This window comes from Cylas formicarius, unplaced genomic scaffold (assembly GCF_029955315.1).
Source record: "Cylas formicarius isolate icCylForm1 unplaced genomic scaffold, icCylForm1.1 PGA_scaffold_10__41_contigs__length_53128322, whole genome shotgun sequence".
Taxonomy (NCBI): Eukaryota; Metazoa; Arthropoda; class Insecta; order Coleoptera; family Brentidae; genus Cylas; species Cylas formicarius.
Window position 1 is genome coordinate 28,691,031 of NW_026844214.1, and position 27,458 is coordinate 28,718,488.

The window sequence follows — 27,458 nt, forward strand, 5'->3', positions numbered from 1 at the left end:
ATCCATGTATTAATTATCTGAATACACCAAAAACATTAAACCCACAAAAACAATGATATTGAGCCAAATATGCCATAGTAAAATGTCGCTCATCAGAGAGATACAGCGCAATTATTTATTCTTTATAGCTCCGGTTGTTTGAGATATCGACATGAAAACTTGTATGCAGGGGTTTCGCATTACACCATAAAATCTGACTATTTAATGTCATATATTTCCTGATGGTACTGTTTTTTTTTTGCAAAATTATAATAGAAAAATGATTTCTATGTAAAAAGATGTACTATATTTACTTCGATTACATATACCGTTTTAGGTAAACTAACCTCTACCGACCACTAAAAACTCGTCTGAGTTTCAAAGTAGCAAATGTAAACTCAGTTTCAGGACTGCAATGTACAGTGTCATGACTGTCTTGGATCACCCAAAATCCAAAAGAGCTATGACATTTTGATTTCGTGAAAAAGTTGCTTTTGGTCACGAAAGCCGCAACACGCTAGCTTTTTTAATAAAGGAGATCTGCAGTAAAGCCATCACTATGCCAATATAATAATAATATAATTTGGCCATTAGTTAGGACTTTAAATTACAGTTGCGATTAGTTTTAATAAGAGAATATTAAATTATTTTTATCTCTTATATCTATCACATAGACGTTATATGTCATTTATTTTTTTTAAAGAAGTGTATTACTTTTCATTTGAAATAAAAAGTTTTTATACAGAAATATACAAATTCCTTCGAATTATCAAATCATTTGAAAATATTTCATTAAATGTGGATAAAACTGAACCATTAAAATTTTGTGTGCTAAATTAAGAGATTTACGCACAGTGCGACATGATGCACAGAGGGTAATTTTTAATAATACGCAATTATTACGTATCAAATGTAATAGCGTCCAATAAACAACATTGCGTTGTCAAAGAATTGTTTTACACATAGCAAAAAATAAATATCAATTCTTGCGAAAGTTCGATAGCTTAATAGAAAAATCAAATTTATATTTATTTAACATTTTCCACTTAGTTAGTTTTTCATTCAGTAAGGTGGTGGTAGTTCTCTTTTGTATTTTTGATTTTAGCAATTGATGATAAATTTTATGTGTAAGTATATAGTTCTCGCTCTCACTACATATAGTGATATATTTCATTCTATTCTCAATTGACTTTCACATTCCAGTTTATTAGTTTTTGACAAGCTATTGTGTGTTGCGAACTGCAAGCTTAAGTGAATAAAAATACATAATAACAAAATTCAGGTGAAAATGAGATAAAATTAAAATAGTAACATTAACTGAAAAACAATTGGTAATACAGCCAATACGACCTTAAACAAAACATGTATATTTATGGTGTTCCATTAAAAAGAAAAGTTTTTTGTAATAACTTATTTTGAGACATCCTGTATAATGGGCGATATCAATTTTTCACCTGTAGTTACTGCTGTAGGTGGGTGGCGAAATATAAATGATAATCCTATACATATATAAATTTCACGTTCACGTTAATAAACGTTGTTGATATAAAGTATTTTTGAAATGCTATTTTTTATATGCTAGAATCGAAGTTTAGCCCACTGGTGCCTTTTTAAGCTTAATAACGTATATATAAAATTGTTACGATCGAAATTGGTTCACCATTGCATATAAATTATCCCGCCGACCATTGTCGACCCTTAATTGAAATAAATATCGCTCAACTGTTAAAAAAATATAACGTTTGGATCTATTTGTCATGAGAGAGAATATTTTTCACGCTCTCGACACACGACACGCTACCCTACTTTTTTGTAAATTGATGTTAAAAAATATCCGGGAAAAATATAGTTTTCAAAATTCGGCTCTTTTTAGGAAACGTCAATCCTCGTCACCGTTGTAGCTTGTGCGTTTACGAATTGGTCTTAAAAACAAAAATCGCCGAAAGCACTCCAATCGATATCGTCGTAGCCGCCCATATTGTAATCTTCGGCGCTGTGACAGAATACCGTCGAACTGATCGTTGTGGTAGTGTCGGGTATGTAAGAGGTGTGAGTGGCCACTTCTTGACTCCAACCCCAGCCGTGACCCCAGTCGATCACGACTCCTTCTATCACCTGAAAGTACACGTTCGTTACTATCGTTGAAGAAACGGTTTGACAACTCACTTATAGAAGACATTGAGACATTGAACGAGGAAAAAGAATTAATTTACTTATTATGTATTTTGCCACACAATAATATAGTTTCTTTCAAGTATCTCCTTAATTTTGCCTCTGTTTCACAGTTTTTGTTTGTTTTACTTCATTGGGAAGACGATTACACAAGGTGATACACGAGTATAAAAGACACTTTTCGGAAAGTGCTGTGTGCAGTTTTATGCTTTGGTGGTTTGGTTGCAAAATTATTTTGTGTAGCGATATGTTCGGAACACACAGTGAATTTTTTATTTTGTTTTGACATACAATAAATTTTTCAAAATGAAAATGGCAGGAATCTTCTTGAGACTGAAGATTGAAAATAAGTCTTAAAATGCGTGTTTTATGGAAATTATTTCTGCCGAGCTGCTTTCTCGCCAAAATAAAATACTCTAGGCAATGTGTGAGTAGTAAAAAGTGAAGACCGATTTTTTTAAAAATTGCTTTATATTCGAATTACAAGTTTACAAGATTACAACATAAATATTTTCAACTGACTGACCGCTGCGCATCCTTACCATCGTTATATGTTGCGAGTCTTGCACACTCAGCAGGTTCTCAGCGCGTTTGACAAAATAACTAGTGCAATTGATCCATTTAGTTACGTTTACGCCACAATATATGAAAAAACTTTTAATACAAGTTCTTCAATATTACTATACTCTAAATCACACTAAGAATACAGTTTGGAGTCTTATGGAGCGCACCGTTGCCAGTCGTAGCGCCGCTGGTGTCAGGCAACAATCAAGTTTGGTCTCAAACAAATTTCGCCGGTCGGGTCCGAATTTTATTTCAACATTTTTACTTTGCCTTATTTTTAGGAGTCATCAGTAATTTTTTTATTCTTGGTCGAGATCGGATAACTCAATGTCGCTCTCATAATAATAAGTTCATCCACGTTGTTGAAGATTCTCAGCGGACCACATTTCCTTTTCAGTTTTTTCTATGACATGTTGAAGATAATTACTCCAATTTTGTTCAGTAACATTTTGAAATGCGTATTGAAATGGAGTCATTGCCACATATCGCTTTACTTGATCCCAAACCATCCTGATGAGATTAAGCACACAGTGATACGGTGAAAAACGCAAAACATTTATCCCATATTTCGCAGCTACTTCTTTAATTTCATATTTATCATACTACCATTTCTGTATATGTGGGCAAATTCCAGCAGCTTTCATTTCAAGCAGGAGTCGTCAAAGAAAATGTTATTTATTCGAGCAACCAATCTTGAATTTCGGCTTTTTCTATCAGGTCATTGCCTAATTAAATTTACAGGAATAATAGGAAGCGTTATTCATAAATTTTTGTCATTGTTATTGTTATGTACATTGGAAATTAGCGACTCTTAAAAAAAATTGCTCGAAATATCAGCTGTTCATTTCGTCATGATAATGATATCATATCATCATATTTTGCTTCTGCACTGGAAATCAAGAAACTCACCAATGACCAATTTTTGTCAACATGTAGTTAATCAAGTCCACAATAATTAGCTCTGTTGACGTTAAAGCCCTCAAAAGCGTACTGCGAATTCGGTATAATTTCGTATTTGTTTGCAAAAGACGTAATTCGATTGTGCATGATTATTTCCAGAACTTTAGAAGAAACACTAAGCATGGAGAATGGAGGACAATTTTCGAAATTAGTTTGATTTCCGCGTTTGAAAATTATGGAATCATAGCAACAACTTTGAGCAAATTTGGAAAAACATCCGTCTGAAAAGGACTTGTTCTAAAGATGATGAATTGACAGCTTTCAAGAGTTCCTCACTTGCTAGAAGAGTGTGATAAGTTGACTTCAGTCTTACCATAAGCTGTCTAGAGCTTCTATTGCGATTGAGTAGGAAAATGTCCCATAATCGAGATGACCTGAACAGAATTATTGACTAGGCCATCTGAAATTGATATTAATGGTTTTTGAGATCTTTTCTCTTTGTATTGTGTAGTCTCTGAAGTTGAGATTATCCGCTCAGAATGCGATTGTTTTGAAGCTTTCAAACATTTTTCCTTTTATTGCTGTCAAAGTTGCGCAAGCCGGGTTTCGTTCTTTCGTTTCCTATGTACCCTAGGTTTTCGTTGTTGTTTTGTTGTTTGTTTGAACGTTTTATAAATTACTAGGCAACTTTCTTCGTATATGTCCAAAAATTAAAATTCGCTCAGATAAGTTTCTTGTTAACTGATCTTGTTAATAGTGGCCAAATATAAAGTAAAACAAACCATATTTACACCCACAAGAACTGCAAAAATATCTGCTAGATACATCGACAACATTTTTCGCGATTTCTGTTATGTTTAGGAAAGCAAGATTTTTGAAACTTTTTTATCTGATCATACTGTCCAGATAATACGTTTAAATTTCGAAATACAAAAGGCTTCTGAACAGGTTTCTATCAAGGTACACAGATACTTTATTAAAAATAAAGTAAACACATGTATTCAAGAAATATGTTAAATTGATTGGAATCACATTTAGAAGTGTTGGGATCATGTTTAAACACACGACCTGAAGGCTTTATAAAAATATTTACAGAAATCATACTCTATTCCTGGAAAAAGCCTAGGTGATGCCCAGTCGAATATAAAAAATAGGTGGATAAGTAGGGAACTGCGCGATCTATTTAGTTTTTTAATCGAGGCGGCTCGCGTAAGATAGACATAGCGAGTTAAAAAAAAATAAATTAATACTAAGAAACGAAAAAAAGGACACACAATAATAAACCTTTAAAATAATAAAAAACAATATTCGAAATGTAAAAAAAGAATGAAGAAAACAGGACCGATCAATGAGCTGAAAGCTTTAACAACTTTTTTGCCGATCGCGCTAGTTACGCAAAATCCGGGAAGCCTGAACGAAGCTCAAGGGATAGATAACGTGAAGGGAAAAGGCGAAAGTTGAACAAAAAGATTCACCTAAAAGAAAGGGAAAAATTAGCTAGACAACCAGGAGCACAGTTTGTTACACATAAAGGTAAACTAGTTAATGCTAATATAACCGGGCAGGGTTGCACGTGCCGTAAAAAATGTATGGCAGATTTTACTATTGAAGAAAAACATTCAGTAATTGAAATTGTTTATAACGGACGGTCAAAAAATGAAAAAGAAGCATATCGTATGCGACTAATACAAAGATACGATGTTGCCAGACATCGTCCTGCAACAGCAGAGTGTAGACAAAATTATTCTACTTTCAAATATTTTGCTATGAAAGGTGCGTGCAGGGTTGAAATTTGCCGCAGTGCGTACATGAGTTTGCATGGTCTCTCGAATAAAGTCGTACAACGTTTAACCAAGCTCCGTGGAACTGAAACTTCACCATTTGACATGAGAGGAAGGCATGCAAATCGTGCAAATAAACTTGATGGCGCAATTGTTGCCAAAATTGATGACCATGTCAAATCATTTCCAAAAAAAGAGTCTCATTATTCTTCTAAGTTAATTACCTACTTAGATCCAAGTTTGAACATCACTAAGATGTATGAGCTCTTCACTAATGAAAATCCTGATTTGAAAATTTACGTCAAGTATGAATATTATTTGAGACATTTTCAGGAAAACTACGGGTACCGGTTTGGTAGGCCTCAAGTCGACATTTGCTCGACTTGTGAAGACTTGAATGCAAAAATAAAGTCGACTACTCTTAATGAAACAGCAAAGAGGTGCGCTGTTGCAGAGCTTATGATTCATAAAAGACGAGCATCCAAATTTTACAAAAAACTTCAAGAAATCAAGGAGACCTGACGTTAGAGCCATAGTGTTTGATTATATGAGAAATCTTCCCCTTCCATTAATGCCAGTTCAAGAAATTTTGTATCTGTGAAAACTTTGGTATTATGTTTTTAACGTTCACAGTCATGGCGACATACAGAGAGAGATGCTCAGCGAGGCCCTAATGAAGTCAGTACTACCATTTTGGAATTTATCACCCAACATATTCATGAAGAAGTCAGAACCCTTCATGTTTTTAGTGATGCGTGCGCTGGGCAAAACCGCAACCATACTCTAACCAGGTTGTTTACTGCCCTGACCATGAATGGCAGATTTGAAGTTATCTATCAATATTTTACAATTCGAGGTCATAGTTTTTTGCATTGCCATAGAAACTTTTCTGTTATCAAGCGCTCTTTAAGATAGTTTGACCGAATTTACTCTCCAGAACAATACAACGATATCATTACGTCTTCCATGAAGAAAAATCTCAAGTTTCAAGTAAAACGGCTAACAAATACCGACATATTTGATTTCAAAGGCTGGTGGCCTCAATACTTTAAAAAGATTGTCAAAGGTGTTGAGACGAAGAATACAGGACCTTCTATAATGAAATTCTGGCCACTCCCACTACAAATAGAGAAACCAGTGACCCAGAAGACTAAGAAGCATATAAATAATATTTCTTACAATGTTGGTTGCTTAAATAAATCAGTTCTTCATTAACGCCCTCATTTTTTTTTACCTAAATTTTTGCACTTTGAGTGGAAAAAAGATACATCAAATGTACTTTGTCAATGTGTACAATTGGTCAATGATAACCATCTTTGTGAAATTAACGGTTTCGCAGATAAACTGTTTTTTTCGATTTCCCAGAATCAGGCTTCACCGGAATGTTATCATTCTTCCAATCAGCCATTCAATTGTAAAAATAGTATAAATCCGAACACAAGCCCTAAACGAGTGCGTTTCAATTATGCTAAAAGAGTTAACTTGGAAAAATCACATAAGTTTTGAGAGAAACGCTCTCAAACGAAGTTCCACAGCTCTTATGCTTCCGAGAAAAGAGTAATATGCATTGTGGTCAAAATGTCACCAGAAACCTCAGAAATTACCTTGCATCTTTGGGCATATTGACACGGTATTGCTAGTTTTCAAGGAGTTATCTGCCCTAAAAACCGTCACCCGTAATATTGTAGCACAGGGCCATTATATAAATACACAGTCTTCGAATTTAGGACAGGAAAAAGTTTAGGTTTTCCAGGCCGGTGTACTTTAGGTATTATACAGAAGGAAAAACCCATTGGTAGAACTAATTTTAAGTAAAAGTTGCAAATTGTGCGATATTTAAAGTTCCCCAGACCCGTATAGATTTATCCAAACCATCCGGATAAGTAATCAGAACAATTATGTAGGTAGGATTGCAGAATTAACTTTTAGAGGTTCGTTGTTTCTCTCGGTTTTACCTAGTAAAAAGTCAACTTGTTGCAGTTCAAAATACTCACGTCATTCATTTTTGTATAGGAGCCTTCTCTTAGTGTCACGAATAGGGGTTCAGGTGGCTATTTTAAAAACTGGTTTCCAGCATTTTCTCTCCACCGACTTACTCACTTCGTTGCCCTTACTAGGACACCCGGTACACCTACATCTATATTGTTTAAAACGTTTTAAGTAGACGCAAAAAATAATAAATAAAATAAAATAATTTGTTTTAATATCATCAAGTATTTTTTTTTTAATAAAAAAAAATAGCTATAGCCCTGTGGCGTAGTCGATGCTTACCGTGTGATCGTTGTCGTAATTTCTTTTAGTAGCTGCCTCTTTTCTTGGTTTGTTGATGTGGTTATTAGTGGCTCGTGAAACAGCTTTAGGTTGCGCATCCTCCGAAGGACAATTGCCATTGCAAACTCCATTCGGAACCATCGCCGCTAAAATTGTGAGACGGTGTTTTAAAAAATTCAAATTCCGAACCATGTAAGAGCAAAGCATTCCGTATATATATCCCAAAATATGATTAAATGTTTGTAACTATGCGCCCTCTTCTCTGCTGGAATTTAGGATAAATTGGATAGACACCTTTGCGTGAATACTTCCACTTTCATTCCTATGTATTCTGTAGCTGCATAGTTTTATTTATTATGAATTCTAACGATAGATAGATAGGATCCGTGATGTTTAATATTAAAAAACTGACTTTTTTAGAATATGTAAAATATTTTTTACCCGATTTTGTTGAAATTTGGCAACGTGATTAATAACGGGCTAATTGTGCCACAGTGCCATCCCAGAAGGTCTTTTAACGTCCCACCGCTGTCTTTTTTGCAATTTTTATTATTTACTTTTATCATTACTTGAGTTGTTTTTGTATCTCGCCTCATTCTTAAATGTTACCATTTATTTTATGGACTCTCTGAACAGAATAAATTCTAATATTCTTATAATATAATTATAGTATGGGTGTTTCAAAATTACGACCATCGGTTTGAACACGATCACAAAATTAGGGTAAATTAAAGTTAAGTTCATTAAATTAGAAAATTATGCTTTGTGGCAATATATCAATATAATCCATAATAAATAGATATGTTATCTAAAACATATGAAGTCGGTTTTTAAGTTTCCGATAACGGCTTGAATTGAATTCAAATTTTTAATATGATGAATAGTTAAATTAGCCACTTTTTAACAAAGAACAAAATAACACCAAGAATGAATGTAAAAACGATGAAATCAGAAGAAATTGAGAGACGCAGACGAAAGTTATCCAAAAAAGATTTTAATTTGGCAAACACCATATAGAAGAATAAGCGGAGGACATCCAGACGAATTAATAAAACAAGGAAGATGCGAGAGACGACCCACAGAGCTGTAACAAATTTGCTTATATACAGGTTGTTATCTAAGCTCGCAAAAGGTCGGCTTGTTTGCGAAATACAGGGTGTTGAGAAAATAATATTTTGATCTTATCTAATGTAAAAAATAATTTTAAGAAAATTACGTTTTTTCCATTTTTGTCGTATCTATAGCGGTTTTAGATCAAGGAATCATGTTGCTGATGTCTCTTCAGTTAAGGTAGAGCAATATTGTTTTGATCAATTATTGAGAAACTTTGATTATCTCCGTCGGAGAACTAATTGAGAAGTTTATTATATGTGCCAAATATAACTGTAATATCACTAATTAATAATAAAAAAAAATTAATTCAATTTTTTCGGCGCCCCGTATTTCGAAAACGAAGCAACATTCCGAAAAAAATGTTTGCACTTTTCCATCTTAAAATCGAGTGAGAATTTTCCACCTACCTTTTGTAAGAGACGGTAAGAAATACCCTATATATATATATATATATATATATATATATATATATATATATATATATATATATATATATATATATATATATATATATATATATATATATATATATATATATATATAATACGACCTTAATTGAATAATTTAAATTTTAATTAAGCGTTGAGCAATATCTTACGTCATAAATGCGGCTTTAAATATTTTCAATTGAGCTCCGCTTTGATTGTTACAAATAATTTGCTTTAGTGACGACGTTCTTACTGTGGAATACAGGCTGAAGAATCAAATCACTTGCGCCTAGAGTGAAACTTTATCGCGAGAATTCTTATGGCGGCTATCAACTGATGTTCGAGAGCATATTAAACTGGGCGAAACTGGTTCGTCGAAAGCACTAGCTTTTCGCATTCGGCAATGAAGTACTCGCAAAAATGTCACAAAAGAGATAAAAGCATCCACGAGCAGGAGATTTCATCTCATCCTCAACAATTTCTATTCTCTTGCCCTCGGGAGAGTCCTTAAATAGATTTCGGTCCTAAGCGTGTTACCGATGCCGAGAAACCTGGCGGTGTTTGGGGTAAAAGGACTGGAGGGGACCGGAATATGTTGTTAAATAGATTCGTTTTAGAGGCGTCCATTTTGTTTACGCTCGGCTGTGGTTTTATTGAATCGAACAAATCTTTTTCTTGTTAATAAACAAGTAACTTAAAAAGTTTACCTAATGCGGTGCATACTATACTTTTTCTACGACCGTTAGTTTTTGGGTACATTTTCGGGAAACAACACGAATACTGATATGACCGTCAGAATTGACATTCGTCAAAATTCAAGGCGTGGGAAATATCTCCGAAAACATCCGATTGTTCCCAAACCAAACAAAAACAACAACGATAACCAAAACTCATATCGGTGCATTTTTTGAAATAAATAATAATAAATATTTTTTTTAAATAAATAATATATAATAAATAAATTTGAAGCAGTTCTCTAACTTATTAGAGGATACCTTATCGATTTTTTACTCTACATTTGATATTCGCGAGTATTTTAAATTTTATTAGCAATTGTTTCGAAAGGTTAGAATGTTCAATAAGCACTCATAAGTTAAAGCAATATATTAATGAACCAACTCGAGTTTCGTCATCTGCCCCTATTTTTTATAGTTTCTTCGAGAGTGGACGCGCGATGGGCATTGCTGATCACTTTCGGACTTTTATTGCTGTTGTCTTTGAGAGGTTCATGGATTGATTATAAGGTCGCCATTTTAAATTACTAGATAAAAGAAATATTTAATATTCATTCACTTTTAAAGACGATTATTTTTTACTTTTTATTCTATTTATTACATATTTTTTAAGAAACGAATTAAAGTTTTTTTTCTGGAAAATCCTGATTATTACATTTTTTAATATGAAAATATATTATTTTAAATAAACCTATATTTTTATTCCAGTTAACAATATTATAATATCTATTATTATTATTATTATTATTCCAAAAAAAAATACAAATCACAGAATACACACAATATAATAATGTAATCTGTAATGTAATGTAATGTAAATATATTGTAGAATTTTAGGGATGCAAATCAAACATTGTAAATATTTTTACTTATTTATGAAATTTTAAAAAATGTCCATCATATTTCATTCAAGTCATGCAAATACAAGAAAGCATATCCCAAAAGTTAAACATAATTTCTTTTTCAATGTCGAACGGTATCGATGGTCAAGCAGAGACTTGCGAAAGAGAAGGGTCCCGGCGCAATCTCGTAGGATTTGTTCGAATCGAAAGGACCGCAAGTACTTATGCCGAATTCAAAGGATCTTTCGTGGAAACGATAGAATCGACGACTAGGAAATAATCTTCGGTTTAATGTTGTATCGCAGATTCATTGAAACTCCGGATAAATTCAATTACATTCGGTAATGGTGTCTTGCCTCGCTAAATGATTTAATTAAATCTGCGATCGAAGGTGCGCTCTAATGGGGCGAAGAGTGACGTCTAAGAGCTCCTCTAACGTAATGGAATTTCTAAGTCGGCTAACGAAAATGTTACCGTGAAATTAAATCAGTAAAAAAATCTGTCATCTTTAAAAAATTGGCCCATTCTTAAGCACCACTGACTGAAAGTTTAAAATTGCATATTTTGTAATTAATTTTAACAAACAGATCAACAAATCAGTCTACTGCAATAAAATGAAGAAATCTTCGTTTATATTTATTATTTAATTTGTTATAATAATTTTCAATGTGGCAAGGTATGGACGTTGTAAAGTCTATCATAAACATTTTCTTCTACCATTTGAAGGGGCGGAGCTAAAGGAGGCACAATATCTCATTCACATATTGCGAAAGGTAAAGACCTGATTCGCGGTGAAGATTGTTTGGTTCTTTACAGATTTCTATGGATTCTCGTATTTTTCTTTGGTATTTTTAGTAATTTTATTTTGGCCCTTTCATGTGTTGCAACCTAATTGATATTTTTGCTTCTGAATGCTGTAAACTGCTATTGTCTCAAACGGAATTTTATCTTTGATGCATAGAAAACGTTGAAAGATGTTTTCACAAATCTAACATTATATTTCTTAAGAACTTTTGATATGTGATCAGTAATGTTTTGAATATAAGGAAGAACAATAGCGGCAAGTGTTGGTTACTTTAGGATTCATTTTCTTTGGGAGTTGTGGTGAAATTATTTGAGAAAGGAGCAGTTATTTCTCTATTGTAATTCTCTGGATCAACGATTCGGGATGAGATAGTTTTACAGCTCTGTAAACAAGATAGTTGATAACCGATTAAGGTATCGATCGAAGTGCGCAGGTTTTCTGTAAACGGAATGAACCAATATTATGTCTAATTTTATCTTTGTAAGAATATCTAAGAATCGATATGGATATGGAATATGTTTCTAATTTATAGGTAGAGGAATTTCTAAAGAACCAAACAATCTTCAGCGCGACTCAGATTTGTACCGTGCACCAATATGAGTATCAATCATCCGAGTCAATGTTCATGTCCCTGATTTAATTCCGCTTCCCTCAAAGAGCTAATAAGCAGGTTGACAGTGAAATGAAAACCAGTTTCAGTTAAACTCTGAATAAGCGCACACGATGACTGGCGAAACGTCAGCAAGTTCCACTGGTAAAACCCATTGAAGGAGGAATTCATAATATTTGTTAATAGTATTATAGTAGCCTGTGGAGTTTCTTTGAAAAATATTTCTACACCCTGGCAAACGGGTATGAAGTTGTAGTTTTCGTTATTATTATATTAATTATTAGGATCATTTTTAATATGACCAACAACTTACATAAGGTACCATATCTTTTCGCTTTCTTGTAGAGAATTAAAAGCAAATTGAAAATTATGTTATGCAAAACTATCAGATGGCATGTTATTTCTTAACCGAGGCAACTGCATGATAATAAACGGTTGCTTCAGAAGTACAAAGTGAGTATAAGCAGCTACTCTTGAAAGCTCTTCTGCTTAAAAATTGTTGTCGCCGCGGTATAGTCAACTGACATTTTGAAGTTCGTTTATCTTGTGTTATTGATCATTGTGTTTTGCGGTGGTCTTCGTCACAACTGTCAGGTGTGCAAAAAACTGAGTTCTAATTTTTCCAACCTTGGTTTATCAGCAATTTTCCAACAAGTTCTACCCACTCTACATTGACGGGTTTCATGAATGAGTGCGGAGTTTAATCTTTATTTAGTCTGACATTATAACTCTTCTATGCCAGTATTATAAATTTCTTCCAGCACCCCAACCCTCCACAACATCTGTTTACATTGCTCATTTACTGCCAAGTGCTTCTCTACGCTTCTCTACGACGGGCACATGTAGTTTTGGTTAGTTTGATTGCATTCCAGAAGCCAAGCCCATTTATCTGTGAAGGCACCATACCTTCTTCTGACGAGTGTCCCAGTAAAATCATACGAATTTTATTCAAAATTATTTTTTTAGTCAATGAAGAAACTATATAACATGGATGAAAATTAGAGTCCAATGCCCCGGAATAGTTAACGTTTTGGAAAACTAATTTGTTTGAAAACGATTAACTGAGCGCTTCCAGCTCACCATAAGTCAAATCAACGTGGAAACACCAAGCACTGCGAAATCGGAGAGATTCTTGAAAGACGAGGAAAGCGCAACGAAATCATAGTAGATTATTTATCGCGTCGTTTCGCAGCCGAGTCACAGTTAATGAAGCTGGTGTTCAGTTGAGAAATAATGGTGCCAGTTCCCGTTAGAAAATTAAGGCGTATTCCGTATTTAATTAAAATCCTATTTTTATTGGAAAAAAATACCCACGGGCTTACTCAGTCGCCGCTCAAATTTTAATTTTTCACTTAGCGTTGGATGTGTTATAACTTTTTTATTTTGAATTCGATTTTTATAGTTTCGTTATTAGTTTGTAGATCCATTTTTTGTTTTGTTTGTAGATGTTTTTCTTTAATTACTTTTTGAAAAAGCAGCGGGCAGCAGAAATTAAAAAATGCAATAAATCAATTTTGCTACAGGGTGTGACGCCGACTTCATAAAATAATTAATATAAAAAACAATAAATGATCTACAAACTAAAAATAAAATCATGAAAATATAATATGAAAAAATAATTATAAAATATCAAACTAAAATTTCTAGGTGACGGAATTATGGAATGGGAGTATCTCCTTACACAATACAGGGTGATTCACGTGGATGGCCTATTAAACGTACTAATTTTAGTATAAGCAGCTATTGCACTTTTTAAAAATATTTTCAAATATTATATAGTCGTGGATACCAGCTTTCTTATTTTAAATTCTAAATAAAACTCTGAACAACTTTTAACTAAGGTGTTCTTGAGATATTTGATATTTTCTGTAAAAAATGGAGCAGTACTAAGTTTAAAACGAAATTGCTCAATATCGGTAAATAACTTAGAAGCAAGATTTATATAAAAACAACTTTGACCACGGAGCTGTTTATAGACGCCATTGAACATTTCCTAAAGCTAACGCAATGTACCAAAAAATGGTTACTTTTTTGACAAGTTTGATTCATGACTTTTGTTTCACCCTATTTTTTCCATATAGTTTTCGATTTTAATAAGTTCGAAATCCATTTCTGAATAAATAATATATCATGCAACAAGTGCGGTAAACGGCATTGTTTTCGTTTATTAAACAATCGCTCCGCTCGTGCCAAATAAACTTGACTTACAAAGTTTATCAAACGTGGTGCATATTATACTTTTCTACGTTAGTTTTTGGGCCCATTTTTCATACCGCGCGGTAAAATCTCCGAAAATATCCGATTGCTCCCAAACCCATGCGGTGAAATCCAGGAAATGTCCGAAGGGGTTCGGATTCGTGGGACCAGAAACTCACGGGTAAAGTGACGCTAGATCAGTGTATATTTAGTTATTTTTCAAGAGGGAGTAGTAGCCATGAACCATTTTTTCGATATAAAGGTTATTGTCCTGAATATGCAGAGAATAACCGTATAGAACGAAATTAGTCTAGTAGCCTGTAACGAAACAACGCAAATAATTACACTTTTGCTCATATCTATGACTTATTGGTGATTTTTTGGGGTTTGCCATAAAATTCGGACTAGAATGCGTCGTGTATTTAGCGAAAAATATTCGCATTTGCTACCAATGTTAGCAAAAAAGTCTAAACGAATAAAAATAATTTTTGCTTTACTTGGAACTTGCTTTACTTTCCCACAAAGTTAAATGCGCAGTACAAAGGATTTAGGTGTAAGGTATTTATCCATACAAAGAATTCTTTCAATACATCTTTATTTATCCATGCAATGTTACCTATCGATTTTCAACAAAAAATAGAATTGTCGTAAATGCTCCTGGTGCAAGTCCAATCTAAATTTTTGCTAGAAGGAATAACCACTATTGGTCAATCGAAAATCCCAATATTGTTATTGAAAGGAATCACCAGCATTTTGCCTTGTTATGATTATCAAGTGTATTTTTCGCATTTCTGAAAAGCACTTACCATTAAATTTGGCTGTATAAGTTTGGTATCAATAGGATGGGGCCCCAGCTCATTCACCAATCGCGTTAGTGACGAATTAAATAATCTGTTTGATGATAATTATGATAAGATATATTAGAAAACGAGGCCTATGCAATTAACTAACTAGATCGCCTGAACTCAATCTTTTTTCTTTTTCTTTATGGGATCACATTAAAAATGTAGTGCACCTATAACTAACTGCAAAGAACTGTTAAATAGGTTAACGGGTCACATTAAAAATTTAGTGCGCCTATAAATAACTGCAAAGAACTGTTAAATAAGTCAAACAAAGCCCATGTCATTTTTACTGGTCTACAGTACGAGCAAATAGCTACAAAATTTTATATTGAAGAAAATATTTTAAAATGCCTTATGTTAAACGTCACCCACACCGTATAATTATTATAATAATTGTATGTAATTTTTTCTGCTCCAAACAACAACTATTTGACACAGAAAGTAAAGTTTTACGCTGATAGCTATAGGTTTGACACCTTTTTGGTTACAATAAGTAGCGGTGAAGTCGATTTCATAGTAAGCCATGTTAAAGCTTAATGCTTAAACCCTCAGCATTTAGATACTACGATCAGTATAGCAGTAAGCAAGCAAACGGGGAGCTATCACCGTTTTGTTTGTTTCAATTTCACCAATATTTTCCGAAAAGAATTCGGATTTTGAGAACCCGAATCTCATTACTCGATGTCGTCGAAAAGTATTTGAAATCGGTTTCGACAAACGACTTGCCCGATAGGAACCGTAACTGCAAATAACACTTTATGACGCGTTCCACTTTTCCTCGTGGACGTGGAGCCAATGAAATTGACTTTATTTACTTCGGAGAGCAAATATTTAGCTCAAACATATAGTCGACATATAAGGTCCAAGATATAAACTACCGCGTTGTGTTTTACTACCACGCGGAATTGCAGCTGGAAGATCAATAGGGCGTCGGAAGTTCGGGCTGTTCTTTCAATTTCATTTGCATCAGAATGAATAAATGGAAATGTCAAAGTGCTTAAAGCAATCGCATGTAAAATAAATAAATAGAACAAATTCGAGAGGCAATTTAAATAAAATATAAACATTATCGATGAATAGAACAAAATGAAAATATTGCCCAAGACTAAAAATTTTTTGTAGAAAAAAAATTACCCTATCGACAATTTTACCTTTTTATAAACACTTTCGTCGGATTCTAATTGTTAATATTTGAAATATAATGCTTTGCTCTAGAGTAATGCCCTCAATGCGTCAATGCTAACAGCACCGAGAAAGTTACTTATTTATTAGTGATTTATTCAAGAAACATTTTTATTAATATTACATATACCGAAAATCAGTAAAGGTGACGACTACATCATAATGACGAAACCAGCAAATTCCTTAAGAATACTCTTGGTGTCATTGCTAAAGTAATCATCATCTTTCCTGAATTCGATTATATCTTATTTTTATTGGTCGTCAATTGCAATTTTGGAGAACTTTTCAGATTTGCAGTGTCGGCGTTTTGATAAAACTACTAAATTTACCTTCAATGTGAAAATGCAATGTACAATATGAAGTACAATATGACATAGAGGATGTTTCAAAATAGATGCAATGAAAAAAGGGGTGATTCCTTGTTTAAAATAAAGGCTAGTTTCTAATATCTCATCTCATATCAGTTGGATCAAACGTCAACCATTAGCAAGATATCGTGTTACAAAAATGTGGAAACACACTTTCTGTAGATCATTTTTTTAAATAAATGAGGGGGATTAAATTAGAAAGCACCCATTCTTGTTTACTAAATTTAAGAAAAAAGATATGTAATGGTATAATTTTTTTATTTTTTGTTTCATTTAGAAACTTTTGTCCATTTCATTATATTTATAGTACTTACCGTTTCCAAATAAAAAAAATAAATATAATATACCTACAGAATACGAATAATTTAATCAAACATTTTTTATATAATCAGTTAATTGTTCAATAAGAGATTTGGAAGCTTGTTGTCGTTATAGTTTTCTTTAGTTTTGGTGAGTTATAATTATAACGGTCGAGTTCCGATTACCCATTTTATATTAATTGGGAGATTATCAATTACACTTAAATGGACAATCTTATAAATGTCACAGTGATCAAATTTTACTCCTCGTTCGTTGCTTTTATAAATCATAAAAAAGAGACCTAGAACAGTAAGGAATATTTTTTCGTTGCCGCTGTAAAACCTACTTAAATATACTCTAAAAGCTATTCTACATTTGCCAACATACAGATTTTATAAACAACACCGCCCCTATTGATCACATCTTTTTCTGTATCATTTGTTTACAATGGATTTTTACTATTTTCTTTTTAACATGGGTCCTATCAACGTAAAATCACATTTTCTGTGTCAAATAGTTCTTTCATTCTCGATATCAAGAAAATTCCAGTCAAAATCTGCAGATACCAACTCGAAACCTCTCTAGGTCAAATAATAGTTTCTCTTACTATTTAAAAATCTAATGGATTCGTCCTGCATCGGTTGTTTATAAATTAAACTTGCTGACGTTTCGCCAAGAACTTAACTGAAACCAGTTTCAGTTAAGTTCTGAAGAAGCCAACAGCGCAGCGTCAGTAAGTTTGATTTATAAACGACCAAAGCAGAACAAATTCAGGAGATTTTTAAATATTATTACAGTAGCCTGCGGTATATCCTGCATTCCGCATTGTAGCCTGAACTTTTCTTTCAGTATTCTAAGGCATAGAATTTTATCCTGTATACTTCTCAGTATTTTTATTTCAACTGTTCTCATTATTTGTAGCTTTAAATTTTATAACATTCTTTCATTCTTTCATAGTAGCTGTAGAATATTTATTAAGAGTAAGCCGTGAGATGATGTTTTATAAAAAGCTTCTTAAAAACGCTATAACACTTTTATAAAAAAAAAACTAAAGTAGCCAACACAAAAAGTTTTATAGATAAAGTAAAGGGACCCTTTTTTTATTATTAAAGTTAAAGTATTTTTATATTATCCCTTATCTTATAATAAAACCTTAAGCTGTGAAAAATGTTAGCTGGGCTGGATTTACAGTCATTTTTAGTAGAAACGAAAGATTTACGACTTAAAATTGACTAATTAATTTATTTCATACTGACAAAAACATGCTACATCGATAAATTTTAACTGGCTAGGAGGGCTACAATAACAAAGATCTAACGGAAAATTTGTTTCCTACAGAGAAACTATAGTAATAGTAGAATCACACCTCATCCTATACTACTAGGAAAAAAAATCATTTCATTCAGTTTATTCCCAAATTTGTCTGTTGTTCAAATTGATCGAAGCGAATAACCTGGATAGAAATCTCTGCGGAAATCACACCTCGTTTGGGAAAAAAAAACTTTTTCCTGGAAAATCGACAAAAAAGTGATCAATCTCGGAGCACGAGTCTGGTTCTCCCAAAAACCAAATCAATGTATTTTGTGGATATCTGTATTGCCTGTATGAAAATATATCCGATATTTTGTTTTCATTTTCTGCTAAAATAGACAAATATTTCAAGTATGTAAGTATATATTAGCATGTTAATCCTTGGGTTTTAGGTCTGTGTATAACAAAGGTGCTCAAAAAGTTGCCAGTTTATTGACGTTTCATGACCTTCTTCAGAATAATTAGTGTGAAACAAGTTCTCCACAAAAGGAAAAAGGGTAGGGGGAGAGCATCATCGTACCATTAAAACGTTTAAGAATACAGTGGGTTGTTGTCACATATTATTATCACTCTTGTAAAATACAAATGCATGTCTATATAAATTCTATAAATTATACACAGACAAATATGACAAGCAAAAGTCCCGTCGGTCCCGACGGAGAATGTCGACTTTGTTTTTAATGGTGTTTTGACTTTTTATTGTCATATTTGTGTGTGTATACTTTATAGAATTTATATCGACATGCATTTGCGACAACAACCCACTGTATTTTTAAACGTTTTAATGGTACGATTATGCTCTACCCCCCACCCCCTTTTTCGTTTTGTGAAGAACTTGTTTTACACTAATTATTCTGAAGAAGGTCATGAATGACCGAAACTCTTTCGAATGGGGAGAGGAGGAGGGGGAGGGGTGTATCCAAAATTAAATTCTTCCACACGCATCAACGCGACCTAGACAAAGAGGTGTGATAAATATGAGAGCATGATACAATGTTAGTTTGATAACGGAACGGCCGGACGTATTTGAAGCGTTAAACTTTCTCAGACAATTTAGACCCCTAAGAGCAATACTTTGTTAGTCGCGCGGTTTGGTGTTCAACTCGATTAGGCAATAAATCAAGCACCCACTGGCAAGTAAATTTCGGTAGGCAAGTTGGGAAACTAATTTTCCTCCGATAATTCGGAGGCAATTAAAAAGTTACCACGGCCATTAGGGAAGTCTTGTTGATGATGCATGAGGGCGACACGTTTGTCTTCGAGAGGCAGTTGTGGAGGAGGTGGAAGCTGAAACAAAACGACCATGATAGAAACGAAAGTGCATGTTTCGTGGTTTAAACCAATATTATGACTCGAATATTTGTTGTCATTTAACCTCATTATTCCTTGATGTCGAATGACACTTCAATGAATGTAATTAAAAGATAGTAACGGTAGCTCCTAACGGTAAGCATAATCCGTTAGACGATAAATGCTATTAATATTTTAATCTGCTCGTAGGTATTTTTAGACCAATAAATCAAACCGGTCCAACGCAGTAGTAAGGAAATTTAGTCTGAATGTTTTCCACTTCAAGAACATGATTAACACATTCTGTCAATTGCTATTAAATACTGAGTTCTTAAACATTGAGTTTTAATTATATCATTTCATCATCGTCGTCAATATCATTTCCTTCGGATTCAAATAGCAGTGTAATCTAAGAGCTTGTTTTTTTGTAAACGTATCTTCAAACCAAAGGTCATGCTGACTAAGAAACTCTTGCAATACCCCTTTTATGTAGCTGATCGTTGGTCGTATTTTCGCCAAAATGCAGTTGATAACTAGCATTATTATAAAATATTACGCTGGCTGGTGGCATATTTGAAAGAATAGATTATTTTAAATTTAAACGACACTTTTTTTTTGGTTCGTTACTCTTCTCCATTTCTTCGTCAAAATTTTCTTCAACCCGTGGTCTAGACATAACAAATAATGACTGTAACACAAACACTAATGGCAAAGGGCAAATAATAATTCAAAAATTGCTTATATATACATAGACTGCTCGATTGATGTCGTTATTACCTTCACGCCTTGCTTTTCTATTGCAAAGAAAATTATATTTCGTACGGATTCCCACAATTTGAATGTTCGTAGACGGGGTCTCCTTACCGTGCCACAGGATCGAAAGGAGCATTTCTCATTCTCACACAAAATTGTAAATATTATTAATAAATATGTCTTCGATTAGAAACAAGCAGATAACAAATAAAGCCGTTCGCGAATCATCTTTTAGCGAAGGTTCTCACCTGTCCGTTGTCAGTTCTTCGCAGTGAGGAATGTATATACGAAACATAACCCATAACACGGGGCTTTGTTTGTCTCCTGTTTTCTGTACCGGACAAGTTTAGTTTGATTGAGAGCGCGCCTGTTATCGATTGCAATTGTTTCGAGTCGTCCGTTTTCCTGTCAGCACCTGCTCATTTAAATAAAACAAATTTATTTATAATTTCCGAATGTCACTGGAATATTCCGCTTGAAGCGTGAGCAGATCTGGATATACAAGGTGTTCCTTAATGCTATTTCGATACTAAGAGGGGTAGTTGTTGAGGTGCTTTTAAGAAAAAAATCTTCATATGAACGCACGTGCTAAACGTCTTCGATTTTGGGATACAGTGCACAGGTAAAGGTTTTAGAAAAAAAATGTTAGCTAAGACACGATTCTAAACAGCTATGTAAAAGATGGTAAGTGTATTGTGGACCCTCGAGATTGTTTTCAACATACTTTTTTGTTTCTACCAGCGGCGTGAGTGCGTAATTATATCGCATATTTATGAAGAGAAAAAGGTACGCCACTGACATTTCGTCAATGAATAATAAGGTATAGAGTAATTAAATAGGAGGTTCCGCCGGTTGCGCTGAATAAAATTATTTTTGATTCCTATTAAAAATGCGGTTTGTTGCAATTTTTTACAGTTAGCGACTAATTCAGTAGTAGATATAGAAAACAAGAAATAATTGATTGTTTAACTACCAAAAATAATGAATTTGAAGATAATTCTATAAAGAAGGGACTATTACTTATAGCAAATTAACGCCGCCGAAGATATAGCTCCGCAACATATTATAGGCTACAGAGAAAGTGTCACCAGAAAAAAGAGAAATTTGGAGTCTTGACAACTGATTACCGATCTCACCATCTCCGTGAATTGTAATGTCAAGAATAAACAAATGCTAAGGCTACGTGTAATTGTCTTACACACCTGGGAATAAGAAGCAATAAATAAATAAAAACAAAAAGCGTAAATTCGCTTCTATAGAAAACTAATGCCACTGACTCTGACAATCAATCGTTACAAATATGTGCATTAGATATCTTACCTACTCAATAACAAGTTTATCGCGGATACACCGTCCGGTTGCCGTAAATCTTTTGGAATTATCTTAAGCTGACTAAAATATCTGATGACTTGCTTTGTTCGCAGATAATAATAATAATAATAAATAGCGTTTATTTAAAAAAAGTAATAACATATATATTAACAGTATAATATAACAAGCGAAAAAGAGCGCAATAGTGGCATATATAGAACTCTTAATGTAGTTAATAAATCGTGCACTATTCAAACCCCACTCAGGCGGCAAACAACACATGTTAGGAATATTGTGTTTCAAGCAGATGATCTTTGTACTTTTTTTAATGCATTTAAATTTAAGTTAGTGAATTCCTGTCACATAGAACTCTAGAAACGAATTTCCTTGAATGAATTTCTTAAACAAGACACCCTGATGATGTGGCACCGTTAGTTCGCTTCTGTACATTACTAACACACAATAACGCGTTTTACCACAAACCGAAACTCAATTTTACGTACTCGACGCGTAAAAGTAATCTTAATCTTCACCTGATGATGCCAACTTGGTTGGCGAAACGCGCGTCGAGTACGTAAAATTGAGTTTCGGTTTGTGGTAAAACGGGTTATTGTGTGTTAGTACAGTGCCGAAGGTTCTTCCGGGAGTAAGTAAGTAAATAGTTTGAGCGACATATTTATCAATAAAAGGACTGCAATATTTAAGCATAAACCCCAGTGACATTTGTTTTAATTTCATGAATATATTTATGAATATCAGAAATTTACATCAATTCAAAACAAAAGCGTAAATCATTATTGAAAAAATTATGATAATCTTTATCATTAGAGTTGGATTTGTTTTGAAGGACTGTGCAAACAACACTTTAATATTTTCAGGGTCATTCAAACTATTTAGAAGTGTATTGTCTCTGTTTGAGTTAATAATAACATTATTTAGAGCAGTCCAAATGTACCCGCTTTTCTCTTCTTATTACAGATAGCGTACAAATTCTTAGGTTCTTATATAGAAGTCAATCATTGTTATTCTTAGTTTTTTAATCTTTGTAAAGCCGTTTTCTCTGCCTCGTAAATATTCTAACATTCTGGGTCAACCAAGGAGTTTTTGGTTTACTTATACGAGATCCTTTTACTGGAGCATGGATAGATTAGGAATTATTTTTTTTATTTTGTCATCGATATTGTTTTTAGAGATAATATTGAAAATATTGAAAATTAATGACATTAAAGCTTCTAAAACAACGACACTTTACAATTTTGGGTTTTTAAGAAAATCCAAAAAGCAATAAATTAATTTAAAGTCATGGGTATCGAAAGTACGAGAGTCACTAGCAAGAAATCGCTCATTAACAAAAATCGAATCAACGCAACGTAGCAACGTACTGTTATTTAGGTGTAACTCTTGTAGGCTCATTTATAATTTGATCAAGATTAAAATTTTCAAAAAAAGTTACTAGTGGAATGTTATAGGATAAAAGATTAACATTATGACAAACTCCAAGACAAAAAGAAGATCGCAACAGGTTGCCTACAACCATAGTAAATCTAGCACCCTTTCTGTGAGACACAGGCTCAATTGGTATCTCTGCTCGTCTTAATATACATCTCTAACTTAGCTTCTATTTTGAAACATGTATCTCTTAATAATTACGCTGACGATTCCCTCGTAAGGATGACCGAAGTGTACAAAACCAAACCCAATGCCCTGGCCGACTTTGAAGAGTGGACAATAGCCGCAATTTGAGCTATAACACCGGATGTTTTCCAAAACACGACTGGATAATTGAAGTTTTAAATAAGGAAATAATTCTTGTTATTTTAAAGTCATGGTGTTGGCGTGAGGCCATGATAATTTATGTAACTATCGATTTTATTTTTAGCCAATTTTGGCCTTAATATATAAACCACTACGCATTAAACATTGCAACTGTTGCATTAATATTTTTTACACATTTACAATGGATCACCCCCTACAAACCTTTGCTCAACATATTATTAGTGCCCGTGTAGCGAAAATCTATTGACATTTATTGACAATAATGCGTTAAATATACGTTACAAACTGAGAGCTTTGAGAGCACATTTGCTGAGTCACCTATAAACGAACCGGAAAAATATTCCCCGTCACCACAGTTGGCAATAGGGAAATATTTTCCTTCAAAAAATGTCTCTGGTTTATCGTCGGCAAACGAAAGTAATTTACTAAAACTTCCCTTTTGCCACGTTGTTTTCTGCAGAAGTTAACCGGGGACGTCGGCGGCTAACTTTAATAAGGTTTCGGAATATTGCGGTTCATTGTTTTACTTTCTGTTGGAGATTTTTCTTGATTGTTAGGAGATTGTCGACGGTTGACTTCGTGATCTTTAAGTTGCAGCGAAATTAAAGATAAATAAGAATTTTCCCTATTTATTAAACACCACAAACGTAAACATTTTGAAAAAAATGTATCTTGCTAAAGCAGATTATATATGTAACATACGTTCTAAATTTAATTCATCGCGTGGCATAGCCAAAACGTTGAACATTTTGTAACATATACCATATCTACAGTAAGGCGAGGCAGATTTTCATCTACTTTGACAAAATATCTGCAAAACCGATCACAACAACTGAGAAAAAAAATTGTCAGTGGCCAAATAAAGATAGAAAATGGGCCAACATTAGCAGGTTACACTAAATGAGTAGGGGCGTTATACCTTCCATTTTAACATGTAGAAATGTGAAGGGGGTTTCGCTCTTTCATTGGGTAAACTGAAACCTTGAAAATGTTTCTATTTTCTCCAGGAACCAGAACAATAAAATAATGCTTTATGTACTTTATTGGAAAATTATCAGATGTCGTAAAAATAACAGAACCACTCAGATGATTCCGATCCACGCATTTCTTTGTAAGTTGGGGAAAAATTCCTTTGGCGCCGATGCAGTGGATCGGCTTTCCCTCCGCCATTTATCAAGAATTTCTGGAAACTTTTTCTTAATTGTCGCATAAACAGCAACATCTAAGGCCTGAATTAAGCGAGTGCTATTTGCAAACCTAGATGAAAAATGAGATGTGAGAATTCATGTTCAATTTTCTGACACGAGTGGTCAAGTGCTTTAACCGCTTCTCGAATAATATAATATCAAACCATCCACCGAGTCAATTTCATCAGAATCATTTGTGGCGAGGAAGAACTTTAAATACAACTGAATGGGACTTAAGAAGGACTAACAAAATTCCAATGCCAAGCTCAATTCTTCAGCTCATATCCCACGGCTTCAAGAGCACAGAAGTACAGATATTAATATTTTATTAAAATAGAGAATTTCGAGATAATCCCGCAGATTATTTATGAGAGTTGGGTGGGACATACGCACAAACTACATATAACAGATTAATGTAGAATTTAAGTGAGATTGTCCTACAACATTTTCTCGTCAAAGTTACGATTTAAGAGAAAAAACGTCAAAAAGCGTTCCGAGTTCACCTTCGGATTTTTTTTTTTTTTTTTTGAGCAACAGGAGACAAATTTTCTACCGGAGCTTCGGATATCTATTTGCGTTCTTAGTAGGAGTCCATTATCAAAATTTCAGAACTTTATAAATTGTTCTTCTAAACAGCCTTATTATCTTACACTATTAGGTCTAATTTGATAAAAAATAATAATTTATATTAAAAGCAATCTAATTTTCCCATCGCCCAAGCCATCGGAACGTGTAGTGTAAGAAAAATGTATTTCATTTCGCTGGAAATAGACAGCGATTTAGTGTGACGCCAAATTCAAAAGCACCAACTCGCAAAAGCTATTTAATAAAAGCAACAACAGTTATTGATATCGTCGATCTTAGAACGTAAAATATAATGACGACACGATTTAGGTGTTTCCGTTTTTTCATGAAACGATTAAAAAAGTTAAGGATGAGTAATCCAAAAGAAATCGTTGTTGCTTGAAAATTTTTAAACTGATATTGATCGTACAGGGTGGCCCATTTAAGACGGGCCTATACCTATCTCGAAACCTACGGGGGTTACTAAAAAAATTTAAATAAGATGTCCTTTATTATTGTTTATTTTCCCAATCGCCACTTTTTTACATACAGGTTGGTAAAACATAATTACTTTTTTTTAAATAGAACACAATACATTTTATTGCATTTTTGTATAGTCCTCTCAAAGACAAATTTAACGATATATGTGAGTATGGGACTGTTCGAACTTGTTGGGTTGCTTATTAAACTTTGAATTTTTTTTCCATCTATCATTTTTAGGAAAATAATGCTTTTCTCTAGGCAATGATCAAATTTAAAATATTTTCTTAAAATACGCGTTGTTTCGCAAAATGATACTTTTCTTAATTTTCTTAAATGAGACACCCTGTATATTATTGGATTTTCGAATGCCCACTTTAATAACAATTATATAACATAATATGGGTCTCTGACTTACCGTTTTGGCTTAATTGGAAATTATTTTCCAAAAATACATAAATTCTTTTACAACCATAATTTAAGAAACCTGTAAATAAGGTCCTTAAATGGAAAAAAAAACTTTTAAAAAATATTGATATTCTTAATAATATAGACCACATGTCTTGAAAAAATATATAGAAACCTGCCTCTTGGAAGACACAAACGCAAAATTGATGATATCATTAATTTTGACCTACATAATCATCACAGTAGCTTTGAAAAAAATAGTAGTTCTCTGTTGTGGTAATATTACTGATTTTGTGGTATCAGTGTATTATAATATTTTAAGGGTATTTTTTCGGACTTCCACTATTTTCTATTTATTTTATTAGGTTGCATCTTTGTTGAGTCTATAATGTATACGAAGGAGCAAAAAGTTGACCAATTAGAATGTTACAAAGTCCGGCTCTTGCTCTCAGACAAAATAGAACCAAATTTTCCCCAAGGTCATTGCCAGGAAAAAAAAGCCAAAATATACCAGCAGTTTCGAACAAATGAACAATGAAAAATGCTGAAAGTATCTGCTCTGTATTATCAAACACATTAAACATGTTTTGCCTACTTACTCAATGAAATGCATCATGTTGACTTCTTCGGATCTTAACCGACGCAGGAGGAATCCAAACGATTTACGAATTGTATTTTAGCCTGTAGAAGTTTCTTTGAAAACTCAATAAATAAATAAAAGTGCCGGTTTACCTTAAATATGAGAAAATACATTCAACACCAACAAATAAAATAACGAAACAAAATTAACTTAAGCCTCTCAGCCCTTGCAGTGGCAATGGCCACTATTATATTCAGATATCTACGTTACCGACATCACACACAATTTTTAATATTTTCCAAATTGTTCTCACCCGTTTGAACATATTATCGTTAGTGGTTCCACTCCTCTCAAATTGCTGTACGCCATTGCCACCATTAGGCGTTATGTAAATGATTTCTGTACAGGACGACATTTCTCGTATGAACTTGTATAAAATTTAGTTCAGTCCTTGATTGTTGATTCTTTCAAATGAAAAAGTCCAAACTAGTGATTTTCACAGAATATAAAAAGGGAGTCGAATGCAGTCTAAATCTGCAATCCCTTCCTGCAATTGATATGAGGTATGTGGAGGCCGTACTCGCTTCAGAATGAAAAATGTGAACTATCTGTTTCAGATAGAAAACGTTTTCATAATAATCATAATAGCTATGTGATAAATAATATATATATATATATATATATATATATATATATATATATATATAT

At 33.4% G+C, this 27,458-nt stretch overlaps 1 protein-coding gene across 1 annotated transcript in view; it reads right to left on the reverse strand.

Annotated features, from left to right (window-relative positions):
• Positions 1 to 1,358: 1,358 nt before the first annotated feature.
• Positions 1,359 to 27,458, reverse strand: part of LOC132706504 (uncharacterized) — a 96,552-nt gene continuing 70,452 nt past the window's right edge. The window contains exons 5-7 of the mRNA XM_060677860.1: positions 19,607 to 19,688; positions 7,668 to 7,813; positions 1,359 to 2,094 (exon numbers count right to left, since the gene is read on the reverse strand). Of these exons, the coding sequence (XP_060533843.1) occupies positions 1,903 to 2,094; positions 7,668 to 7,813; positions 19,607 to 19,688 (420 nt within the window). The 3' untranslated portion in view covers positions 1,359 to 1,902. The remainder of the gene's footprint in view (positions 2,095 to 7,667; positions 7,814 to 19,606; positions 19,689 to 27,458) is intronic.